This window comes from Mastigoproctus giganteus, chromosome 11, assembly GCF_048544385.1.
Source record: "Mastigoproctus giganteus isolate SK-2022 chromosome 11, ASM4854438v1, whole genome shotgun sequence".
Lineage (NCBI taxonomy): Eukaryota > Metazoa > Arthropoda > Arachnida > Uropygi > Thelyphonidae > Mastigoproctus > Mastigoproctus giganteus.
In genome coordinates, this window is record NC_143585.1 from 116061628 (window position 1) to 116075022 (window position 13395).

A 13395-nucleotide genomic window follows, 5' to 3' on the forward strand; every position below is an offset into this window, starting at 1 on the left:
ATTAAATCACCCTTTGTGTGTGTGTGTCTCTCTTAAAGAATGTTTAACTCAACACCACCTAATAGTGAAGTGAATAGCAGTCTCACCATAACTTCTGACTCCACCTTAGAAATGCTTCGAGATAATCAGTGAGTTCCTTATTCCAAAATTGAAGGAAAGAATCCTTGATTGATAATGCTCTCATCATGTACTCCCTTCTATTGTGGACAGGGTTGAACATATTTTCAGTTTCATTTCTAACTTTTGACTTTTTCTCAACAATGCTCTTTACTTGTTAATTAAATCCTGAGATCATCTATTCTTTATATTATTAGTATCGACATGTACAAGAGTATTATCTTTTGAGCATTTAAAAGAGAGATAGCTTCTTTTTAAACTCATCAACTTTGCCCTCCCTCCTAGCAGACATAACCTAGTTCTATTCTATCTGCCCTTTTTTGCACAATGTTTCCCCATTTCTCTGATTCATGTACCTTTTTCTGACCACTTAAAATTCTTTTATAGTTGTAGACAAGTGATTTTACTTATTACTTATTCTATTTGCATTCTTCATTTATATGATCATTTTTATTCTTCATATTTACACCGATGAGCCAAAACTTTGACCACCTACCTAATATGATGTTGGTCCTCCACCTGCAGCCAAAACAGCTCGTACCTGGCAATGCAGCCGACCAGGCTAGCCAGGTGGGTAAAGTGCCTGCATGGCAACCCAAAGGTTGTGGCTTTGAATCCCGCCTCGGGCTTGGATCAAAGTACTGCAAAAACCTTGGGAGGTGCACTATGGCCACAGAAGCTGATGCGCCAACAACTACCAAAAAAAAAAAAAAAACTTGCAATGCATGGACGCTACAAGATTTCTAAATGTCTAAATGTGTCTTTTGGTATCTGGTACCAACACGTAACAAGCAGATCATTTAACTCTTGTAAGGTCCGTGGTTGAGATGCTGCAGATCAGAGTTGCTGTTTCAACACAAACCACAGATGCTCGATGGGATTGATGTCTGAGGAATTTGGAGGCCAGGGCAATACCTGGAAGTTTTCCTCATGTTACACGAACCAGTCTCAAACAATCCGGGCAGTGTGCATTATCCTGCTGAAAGATGGCACCATCAGAAGGGAAGACCGTTGCCATGAAAGGGTATACCTCGTAAGCAATAATGGTTAAGTAGGTTGTAGATGTCAGAGTGCCCAGCACATGGATGAGGGTATCCCAGCAGAACATCGCCCAAAGCATGATGCCACCGGTGCATCCAGGCACCATCTCTTCTCCAGGTAAACGATGCACACATATCTGGCCGTCCACATGGTGCAACAGGAAAGGTGATTCATCGGAGCAGACTACCTTCCAATCACTCGGTCCAGTTTCGATGTTCATGTGCCCATTATAGGCGCTGTCACTGTTGAACATGTCACCGTGGTTAGCATGGGCACTCGTAGTGGCCTGCGACTATGCAGCCCCATTTTCAGCAGGGTTCAATGTACTGTGTGTCGTGACACATTACTCCCAACACCAGCATTCCAATTACTGGCGAGTTGCACCACAGTTGCCCTTCTGTTGCTGTGTACCATCTGGGAGAGCCTTCGCTTACCTTGAGCATCGATGAGCCGTGGTCGTCCAACATCTCGCCGGCAATTCGTGGGATTTCCCTCCTCAGACCACTCTCATTAGATACTAAAAATAGCTGACATGAGCACCTCACCAGCCGTGCCGTTTTGGATATGCTCTTACCCAGTGATCTGGCCATTACAATTTGGCTTTTGCCAAACTCTCTTAAGTCCACTGCCTTTTCCATCTGAAGAACAAGAGTAACACTGATTAACGGAGCTCAGTGTCAGGTGTGTTTTATACCATGTCCTGACCCGCACACATGGCATAGTTCACCTGCAGTTGCTTTGATTTGTATAACAACTCGCTGGTCATAATGGCTCATCGGTGTATATAATAAAAATTCCACCATCAGTTTATTTCAGTTATACTGAATATGAATGCTTTTCAGTGTGGGTTGCAAATTTGTCTTTATCATATTTAGGACACATGGAGACATCTCAGCTGGGAGTTCCCGTTTTATCAGAAAGGTAAGAGTCGTGAAAGAGACTTCTTTTAAACATTTTAGTTTTATTTATATATAAAGAAAGTTTATCAGTATATTACAACTTTTGATATTGAATATGATATATTAAATCTTACATAAATTTTGTAGTGGATGGCTGGTGATTTTATATTTAATATTCCACTTTTTGAAAATTTTTGGCAATAGTAAAGAAGAACTATGTACATCATCAGCTGTCCTGCTGCATGCTCAGTGAACAGAGAACACATTGAGTACTGTGTACAGGTCTGGAGGCCTCATTTTAGGAAGGATGTAGAGTTGTTAGAATGAGTACAAAAAGTGGCGCCTCCGTAGCCAGGTGGGAAGGAGCAGCAGTGCGTAGCACACGCTTCTTGATTAGACCCGGGTTCGAGCCCGTCACCACCAAATACGGAGGATACGGAAAGGTCAGGGAATGACCGCCGCATATTCCGGAGCAATATGGCCTTAGTTGCTAATGCTCCTAAAAACCAAATAACAACAACAACAATGAGTACAAAGAAGGGCAAAAAGTTTGGCGAGTTGAACAAAGGGGTGCTGTTACCAAGAAAGGCTCAAGTTCTGCAAATTGCAGTGCCAGGAGATTAGGCACATGCTAGGTGATCTGATTGAGGTGTATAAGGCCTTGAATGGGTTGAGCAAACTCAGTGCTGATGGGATTCTTCCTCAGGTTAAAAATATTAGAGGACATAGGTTCAAATTGAGGAAAGACAGTTATAGAATAGATGTGCGGAAATTTACCTTTAGCCAGTGGGTAGTTGATTGCTGGAACAGACTTACATCTCTTGTTGTCGAAGTTGATAGCTTAAATAAATTTAAGGCTGAGCTGGACAGGCATTTAGAGTGAATGGATGGGTGAAATGGGAGGTTTTTTTTTTTTTTTTTTTGCTGATGCTGCTTGAGCTTGCTTTCTTGTATTATTTTGCCCCAACTAATGCTAATGCTAATACATGCTCAGTCAGCCCTCTATTGATGAGGTTTTGCTCTACATTCTCAATAAACTTAGTGTGCAGACAGGTAAACAAAGAATAAGAGTATCCAATCAGCAGCATAACATTCTAAAAGTAATAAAGAGCAATTGATTGCAAGTTGCCATGCAGTCCCAGTATGAGCAATGGAATGTCAACAATAAAACTACTCATGTGAAATCTGAATGTATTGTACTTACTGAATTTTTGGGCCAAAATTGCTAAAAAATTAGTTGAATACATTTTTCAAATTTGTCTAACCTTTAAAGGTTATCTTAACATAATGCTTTGTTTTAAAAAAAAAAAAATAATAAAATTTAAAACGTTATTTTTAAACATTTAATTTTATGCTTGAAAACTGTTGCTGGTTGCCAGTATAATCAACTGGCAAGTGGGAATGTTTTGTGGTCATTTGAAGACTTCTAGTAAATAAAGAAAACTTCTGTTAGCAAAAAAATATTGTTCATTACAGTAATTTACACACTCAACTGCAGCATTAATAATATGAAGTTAAAATTACAGCTTCATACTTTGTAATAGCTGGTCATCCTCTTATGCTGTTAGAAAACATCTAACAGCAGAAGGGCATAACAGCATTTTGTTATTTGATAAAGTCTGCTGGTACCAACATCTTTTTATGTTGGTAGTACAAATCACCATGCTTTTATATTGATAATAAAAGTTGCCATGCTTTTATGTTGTTAGTACAAGTTGTTTAAATTAGCAGTACTGTAATACACTCCATTTTATTCTCTCTCTCTCTACACACACACACACACACACACACACACACACACACACAGGGTATTTCAAAAATATTGGTACAAATGTTTAGGGGAGGTAGGTAACACCTAAAGGAATGTGAATCGCATAGGAACCCATAACCGGAAACGTCACCGTAAGTCTGTAGATGGTGCTGTTCATCAGTTCGCGAGAAGGAAAATTTCTGGTTTACTCATTCAAGCAGTAGTCGCCGCATGAAGAGCATGCATTGATATACGAACTGTGAGCTGGCAGACATGCACCTAGTGTATGGATTAGCAGAGGGCAATGGACGAGCCGCTCAATGAGGGATGGGTGAAATAGATGTTCAGTTTCACTCATAAAAAGCAAACTAATGATCTACTTCAATTTTAAAGATTTGTTTAGATTTTACTGAGAAAATTAAAAATGATGCCAAAGTTCTTAAGGCTGCTTGAAGTAGTACAAAATATGTTCAATGTGAATGATTTCTAGCTATTAAACCAGTACTTTTTTTTTTTTTTTTTTTTTTCGGTTTTTTTTAACCTACCCAAAATCACTTTAGCTTGATGCAGTTAATGCATAAAACTTGCATTAAAATATTTGGATAATTCATGCTTTTTTATATCATCCATATCGTTTATTATCCTTATATATCAATCCATATTAAACCCCATAGAAAGCCATGGTTTGCTATTAAATATTTTAAATTCTAAATTAAACTAAAATTTGCAAATATTTATAGTGAATATAAAAAAATATAGATTTTTAAAACCAAAATCTAAAAAATATAAACAAAATGTTTAATTATTAACTAAAAAATAATTCAATTTTCCTTTTTGGTGGAGGGGGGGTGAGTGTCCTTTAATCCAGTCAGAAATCTGGCAACCATAGATAAGTGTGAGATACTTTGGTTATAAGTCCAAGAAAGGGGGAGAAAGTTATAAAAAAAATTAAAATCTGATGTTAGCTAAAAAATAAATATTGATACATAATCAGGCATTTCTTCAGGAGACTACACCTGATCATGTATCAAAAACTGTTTCTATACTTGTCCCTACTTGTGGAAGAAAAGGAATTTTAAAAATAAGAGAGCAAATAGGAGGGTAAAACTATAGCCATTATAAACCCACTGCAGGATGGAAGCCTCCTCAACAATTCATGCTGAGGGAAATGGACCATAATCTGCCACACTGGTATAGTGCCTGTTGGCAGATTGACCGTATTTAGCAGTCAGGGGCTTGAACTCCTGTCTACTCAAAGAGCGTGTGCTACTGCACTCCCACTCCTGACCACTCGGCTACCAAGGCAGGCTGTTGTTTGTTTGTTATTTGGAGCATTAGCAACTAAGGCCATATTGCTCCGGGATATGCAGTGGTCATTCCCTGACCTTTCCGCATCCTCTGTATTTGGTGGTGATACCAAGGCAGGTAAAGCAGTGTAACTTCCACAGAAATATGGAGTCCTAAGGCTATGTATGTTGTAAAACATAAGAAATTAAAGTAAATTAACACATAAAATAGTAATAAAATTAAAATAAGTGCTTACAGTGTGACTTAGATGCAATAATAAGTGATTATAAGTGAGAATTGGTAAATGACATGATTTAGTATAACTTTTTGGGAGAACATAAGATTTTAACCCTCCACCCTTATCTGATGCTAATCAGTTTTGTTTTACAGTTCCCTTTTATTTAATTTAGTATATTTAATTCAGTATATCATATAGGATAGTCACATTCTTTCTCATGACTTCAATATCTCCAGTTTCTGCTATCCTATTGGTTTTAGCATTTTGTGTAATTTACACTTTATCTTCACACTTTTCAATAGATTAATAATTGCTTTTACCTTAACAGATCTATTAACAGATCCTTAACAGATCTATTAGCAAATCTAATGGCATCCCATGTGAATCACTGGCATAAGAGAATTATTTTGCATGTTATTATTAGCCATATGCTGCAAGGATGCCTGAGGCTTAAGCTGTACTAGCGAAAAAAAAATTCTGGAGTTACCCTTAGAGAGAGAAAAAAGGAATCGCCAAGAAAGAGAAGAATGATGATATCCAGCTCAGGACCCTGGGGTATTCTTCTCTGCTTAGGGCCAATGTTTAGATATTCAGGCACTTAACAATGCAATATATTTTAGTTTAATGTACACATTCTTTAAATCAACACTGCCTGCTTAGCACTCATCTGACTGGCTTATGTACATAGTAAAAAACCAACTCTTTTGAATATTAGTATTAGCATACGATGCAAGAAAGCAAACTTATGCAGCATCAGCCAAAAAAAAACCCCTCCCATTTCAACCCTTGAGGAAAGACAGATGTGCAGAAGTTTGCCTTTGGCCAGTGGGTAGTTGGTTGGTGGAACAGACTTCCATCCTTTGTTGTGGAAGTTGATAGCCTAAGATAGGTGGTAGATGTCTTTCATCAACCGGTGAAATACCACCACTTTGCTTATTGGAGGCTTGAATTGGTGAAACCCATGTTTAGTCTCTAGAGCAAAGTTTCCGGCATCTCCCTCCCCCCATACTTCTCCTTCAACCCATGCACGGTACTAAGTACTCTATAGGTTTTGATACCTTTCGTGTTTGGGGTATTCAACTTGCTCAAGCCATTTAAGGCTTTATACACCTCATTCAGATCACCTCGCAGGTGCCTAGTCTCCAAAAGCTGCAACTTGCAGAACTTAAGCCTTTCTTGTTAAGAGCACCCCTTTGTTCCTCTCACCAATCTTGTTGCCCTTCTTTGTACTCATTCTAGCAACTCTACATCCTTCCTAAAATGAGGCCTCCAGACCTGTGCACAGTACTCTAGGTGTGGCCTGACCATTGCCTTGTATAACAGGATAATCACCTCCCTCTCCAGGCTAGCCAAATTTGCTATATGTCATTGACAAGACTGACCTGGTCTGGTAGCCAGTATGGACTGCTCAGAATATGAGCAGTGCAGATGGGCAGCTCTGGAATGTGGGAAAGGATATTCCATATCCTTTCCCACATTCCAGCAGTAATTTACACATTTTGGGACATGATCCTTAACAGATCTTGAAATTTTCTAGTGTTGTGGGGGGAGTAGCAAAAATATTGTATTTCTGTACTAAAAATTATTGTGTTGTACAAGTTTAGTCACCATCCCACCAAGAAAAAGTAATGCACATTACATCAAAAAAGTACAGTTAAAATAAATTATTTCTCCTTCCAAAATGCATTGTTAATGTGTGTAGTAAATTTTAGAAGGGGTAAAAGCAAGAGACCAGATTCCATACTTTTGAGTGCCACAGTTATCTAAACGTTGAAACTATCCACTGCACAGTAAATGTGCTTTGGATATCCTTCCTTCTGTGTAAATCACAAAACAGTATTTTTCACTTAACTAGGCAATTCCATGTCTAACAAACTTCTAAATCTCTCTGGAGTACTAAATAGTTCTTGGAGAGTTCTTTATCCTGCACAATCAGTTCTAACTCACAGCTTTGGCTACTCTCCAATCTGAGAACTAAATTTGTTGATTCTCAAGTGATTTGGCAAGTTTAGCAGTGTACCAACGTCTGATTCAGTTGAACAAAACAGTGTACTCATGCTGCTGGAATTAGCCATTTTGAGCTATTTTAATTAATATTTTAAGTTGATATTTCAGCACCATCCCTATAGTATTTGGCCTTTGTCTTAAATGACCTAAGTTTGATACATAGTTAACAGAAATTGATTTGAATTTTATTGTTATAAGTACTGGCAAATGATCCAAGGAAGCAAGTTTAACAGCATTGGCCAAAAAAATAACCCACCTCATCTGTTCCATTCCTTCTAATAATGTCTAATCCTTAAAATTATACACAGTTAAAAATAGATAGTAGTTAAATTTGCACGTGGTGTTCAAAGTCGTTTAGTTTACGGCTGGAAGCAAATTTGTACATATCTATCCTGCAGCTAGGCCTTTGTCAATTTAAGTTTGTCTCCTTATGTTTGAGAAAGAGAATGACATCATCATGAAGTTTACTCAATTTAAAGCCTTAAACACTTCAATCAGGTTTCCTCAATCAAGTGTCCAAGTGCTGAAATTTGTAGAACTGAAGTCTTTTGTGCTGTTTGCTAATCTGGTTGTTCTTCTCTGCAACCTTCCCAAGAGATCAGTGTTTTTCTTCAAATGAGGCTCCCAGACCTGTATGCAATACTCAAGATGTCCTAGCCAGTGCCTTATACATTGTCCTTGCTGGAAAATTTCCTGCATATCATTGGCAGAACCCCATGGGTTGTTTTAATAGCCTTTCTATACTACTATTAGACTATACATTTAACCTCTAGGTCTGTTTTGTTCTCCACCACCTTACCACCTTTCAATTCTCTAATTTATTTATACCAGCTGGTACTGACAAGCCCTTGAAATAATTACATGCTGATACAAATAAATATAAATGCATTTTATATATATATATATATATTTTTTTTTTTTTTTTTTTTTTTTTTTTTGAGAGTAGTTAAAACATTTGCATGATATGCAAATTTTACTGGGTTGCAACGCTTTCATGCTATCTTGTTCTATATATATATATACACACTGATATGAAAACGCAATAGTGTATTTAATTTTAGATATAAATAATGAGTTATATCAGAACCGATTAATGCTTAGGTCTTCATGTTTGGACAGGTTATGGTGTATCACAGGCTACAATGGGTCTACACCATACCGACCCACTACACCTCACCTTCGAGGTACACTCAACTACTACCATATATATATTAGTGGTAGCAAATAATGAGGAAAAAAAAAAACTTCCTATATCACCTGTCCATTCCCTCTAATAGGTTGGTTAGTTTTTCCTTGAATTTATTCAAACTCCAACATCAGATGATAGTTTATTTGAATAATTAACTACATGTTGAAGTATTTCTGCACATTTATTCTGCAACACCTTCCTTGGTTTCAGTTTGTTCTCCCAAATTTTTGTTTTCTGAGCAAGTGGAAGGGCATTAAGCTTATTTAATAATTAAAATGATTCACCTATGTATGTATATGTGAATAATTTTAAGGAAGGAAACTACTAAATTTTAACTACAGAGTAATGTATCAGACAACATTAGTATTACTGATGAACATTAATCTGTCTTGAATGTACTCATGTTTATTTACCATAAGTTAAAGTAAGGTGGAACTGCTGAGTGAAAAAAACTTCACTCAAGGCCATTTTCACTTGAACTGCATATGTCTAGCCACTTTGCTTTTTAGCTAAAAAAATTTGATGCCTTATAACTTAAATAAATGTGTTAGTCTTTGTTATTTATCACACTGTTAATACAGAGAATGCAGTTTAGTTAAATGAAAGTGAACTGAGATTCATATATGGGATCAAAAAGGTTCATAGGTATAATTAAAAGGGGGGGGGGGAATTGTACTAAAAGATGTAAAGCCTGGATTGAATTACAATATGGGATCACATGTTTCAGAGAATACTGCTGAATTTCCCTTAAATTACTAGGTTTAATGGTAATTCTTAATATTACGAATTACTGGATAAGAAAAAAAAATAAATAAAATAAAATAAGATGAACCTTCAAAGAGAAGCAGGGAGGGACTATAAAATGTTATTATGTTTAAAATTAGTTATGTAGTGATTTTAGAGAGGCATCCAACAAATCTATACCAGTATAGACCAGAAGAAAAGTGAATTACAAAAATAAATAAAACTCATTTATAATTAAAAAATAAATACTATTCTTTTGCATTAAAATCTGGACATGCATATAACTTTGAACTTGTGCTAGGACTATATATACGTGCAAAACTATTATTGCGCACTCGTGTTGTCTGAGTAAGGTAATGTTTTTAAATTAGAAAATATCACAATTTAATAAGTCAGGAAATGTCTTCGAAAATGTCTAACAATGGAAAACAGTTATCACCGGTACATTTTGGTGTCTGACATACATACATACTTGGGCTGAAATCCTGCACAATCATAAAAATTCTAAATAAAATGAAATTAACTTATTCTATTTCAAATATGAAACTGCTGCGCACACATTTTTCTATTGAGTTCTGCTAGAATAATGGAATATTGCAGCTCCTTTTCCTTTGGAATGTTTGTAAATATGTCTTCCTCTCTTTCGATGACCTTTTCATTTTTATCAGATTTTGGAGGTCCTTTAGGACGGCCTCTCTTTTTATGGGTGATTATCACACCGCTTTCTTCGCTGTTAGATCCTTCCCCGTCCATGTCATTAGTACTACTACTAGTACTATTTTCCGTTCTTTGTCTGGTCCTTTGGATAGTTTTAAGTCGTCTTAGTTCATTTTCTATTTCTAGTGCATTGAAGTAATGTGGCCTTTCGCGTCTGATGCGCTCTGTACGTCTCCGTTTCACTTCTCCTTCTTGTGAGCTTCTCCGTACTCCAATTTTGTGAATACTGATTGGTCGCCTTGTCACAAAGAATACGTGTCCACAAGGACAGGCTTTGCAAGCTACAGGTAAGTGTTGCTTACATTTAGGACACGGCTTTGTTACCATCTTGTGTTTAGGCATATCCAGTTGCAAAACCAAAAAAAACTTTCGAATTAAACCCTTCCATTTTTATAATTCGTGGGAGCAAATACTGTTTGGTAAAATAGTAAACTTCCCCGGATTTGATTTATAGGTGGCGTATTAATAGACTTCGGTTAAAGGCTACTACATTGGCTGATTTAGTGTTTAAAGAGTACTCTCGATTCAGGAAACAAACGATAAAATTGGTGAAATAGTAATTAATATTTATTTGCCAGTTTTTGTTAGTTATGCTGCTTGTGTAGTGAAGCGAATTTTATATGAAGAGTACTTTTTATTCTGAATTAGCACACTGATAGTGCTTTTGATTGATATATTAATCATGTTTTGTACTGCTCTGCATTTGTAGAGCTCGTGGAAGAGGTATACGAATTTGATACATGTAATGCTTACTTAACTGTAGACTTTTTTTTTTCTTAAATTAAGTCTTTTTACTGCAACTAGGAAGTGATTGCTGTAGACAGTAAAAAATTAAAATATCACATTACATAGTATAAAGTACGTATTTCACTGTCTCGTGAGAAAAGTGACATAAACAAACGGACATTTTCAAGAAACACTTTTTTTTTTTTTTTTTAAATACGAATATATCTTATATTGCATTGGAATCTTAAATTGATTTAAAGACTAACCATTTCATGGTTTGTAGATCACCCCCCCCCCCGTTTTTTTTTGGTATATTTTTTATTCCTATTCCACTCTAAATCCGATTTATGGATTAAAAAAAAGTTTCAAATTCAAGAGTCACTCAATTTTCCAATTTTTAAACAGTGGCATATTGGAGGTAATCCCCCCCCCCCCAAAAAAAAAAAAAAAAAGAATATTTTTCTCCTTGTTCAGTGGATGATTTTAAAGTTGGCATATGTTGGCATTAGGAAATAAAAAGTACAAATACTTATTATAAATGCAAAAAATATTGTGAACTATAATATGCAACTGCAAGTAATAACTTGGCTTGTAGTGGATTGATTTTAATGAATTTTAAAAATTTTTTGTATTTTGGTCTTTTACAAAGTGTTTTTTTTTTTTTTTGTAAAATTTCATTTAAAATCAGACCAATAGAAATCCAGCAATTATTATTGTTGTTTTTTCTTTATATATACAGGGTGATTCATGAGGAACAGTAAATATTTTGGGAGGTTATAGTATCGATTATTCTGAGTGAAAAAGTTCATGTGTCCAATTTTTCTAATGGGTACAGAGATACAGCTGTTTGAAACTGACATGCAAAGCCATTATGAGAGGTATTAAAGAATGATAAATCACATCATTTGTATTTAATGACTTTCTGAATGATACAAAACACAAATAATTGGCAATTTTTTTTACAGTTCACAATATATATTAGAAAATCCCACTGCCAACCTTAGTGCACTTTGCAACCCTTGTGATAATATGACATGTTGTTCTTCTGAGGTTGTCTTGGCATTCCTTTAAGAGTGCAGTAGTATCCAAAATGCGTGCGAGCAATTCATCTCTTGTATTCATCTTTTCTTTGTATACTGTGCTTTTCATACACCCCACAAACAAAAATCTAACAGAGTGGGGTTTTGGAGAGCTGTGGTCAATGAAGAAAACCACCGTGGCGATCATCATTCAGGGAAAGTTCAATTTAGATGTTGTATTACCAGACTGGGCATAATGTGCAGGAGCTCTGTTATGCTGAAAGTACATACCAATCCTTGTAGCCAAGGGAACATCCTCCAATAGTAGTGGAAGTCTGTTTTGCAGAAATTCTGGGTAAATGAGCCCTGTAAGATGATTTTGTATCACAACAGTCCCAATCAATTAATTGTCGATGAAACGGCACCACATGTTTACAGAAAAGCAATGTTGAAAATTTGTTTATACGGCGGCATTTGGATTTTTGTCTGACCACCTATGAGAGTTACAGGTGTTGATACTGCCACAGGTGAATGTAGCTTCATCGCTGAACAGTATTAATGGACATCGCTGGGAGTCAACTTCTGCTCGAAGGTATTGCACCCGCTGTATGTGAAATGTGAATATACAAGCCGTGCTCGCGTAATGTTCTCCATATTCTTGTCTGTGGAAGACCGATACGTGTAGAAATTCTTCACGTGCTAATAGTACAACTACATTCTACTGACTGAAGAATGTGTTCTGTTTCATCCACATTTTGTTCATTTGTATGTTCAGAAGAAATATGAGTGCTGGGAACTGTACCAGTCTCATGCATTTTGGTATAAACACTCTTGAATCCAGTATTCTGCGGTTAGGAAACCTCCGACAGTATTCTCTACAAGCAGCAGTAGCACTTCACAAAAACTGTAGACTATCAGCATGTGTGAAGATGTGTGGAATTCTTAAAAACACTTCTAACGTCAAACAGCATCAAGTTATAACTGCTTCTTGGTCACATCTGATTCAGGGAGCTGTGTGTGCCAATTTCAAACGGCTGTCTCTCTGTATCCATTGAGAATTGGACACATATTTATATGAACTTTTTTACTCAGAATAATCGATACTATAACCTACAAAAATGTTTACTATTCCTCCTGAATCACCCTGTATATATAGTAAACCCTCGCTAATCTGGATTAAGCGATAATCCAGATTAGTAAAGCAAAAGATGGCCTTAAAAGGCAAAAACACTTGGAACACAAATAAATGGAAAATTTAATGATATCAGTAGAGCCTTCATTTAAAAATTATAAAAAGACAAGGCATCGATAGAAGACTCAGAAGTGTAATTGTTTTTGAACGTAATAATGCAGGTTTGAAGAAACTATCAAGTTTTGTCTGAACATTTGTTGCTGTTCTTTAATTTGGATCTCCCTCAGTTCTGAGGTGTTCATAGTACCCTTGCAGTTTTTGATTTGTTGAAGAGTCCACATAATTGATTACTGCATCAATGTCATCTCTTGCAGAGATAAGAAGTTTCTTAATTGTAGATTCTTGTAGTTCATCTAGTTCATTATCTGATTCTTATTCCATAGCAGAATCCTTAATAGCATCTGCAGCAATTTCTTTCTCTGTCAGAAGCTGAAATCCAGGATCTCCTTCCAGTTCAAGCCAGTCTTGG

At 36.2% G+C, this 13395-nt stretch overlaps 2 protein-coding genes across 3 annotated transcripts in view; one reads left to right on the forward strand and one right to left on the reverse strand.

Moving 5' to 3' along the window:
• The window catches only part of LOC150078368 (M-phase inducer phosphatase-like), a 311872-nt gene that overhangs the window by 111418 nt on the left and 187059 nt on the right, over nt 1–13395 (forward strand). For both annotated transcript variants that reach the window (XM_090385423.1, XM_090385424.1), the window contains exon 4: nt 2034–2079. In XM_090385423.1, the coding sequence (XP_090241549.1) occupies nt 2034–2079 (46 nt within the window). The remainder of the gene's footprint in view (nt 1–2033; nt 2080–13395) is intronic.
• Nucleotides 9575–10421, reverse strand: LOC150078369 (uncharacterized). The gene has a single exon (XM_090385425.1). The coding sequence runs from the start codon at nt 10329–10331 to the stop codon at nt 9807–9809; it is 525 nt and encodes a 174-aa protein (XP_090241551.1). The 5' UTR covers nt 10332–10421; the 3' UTR covers nt 9575–9806.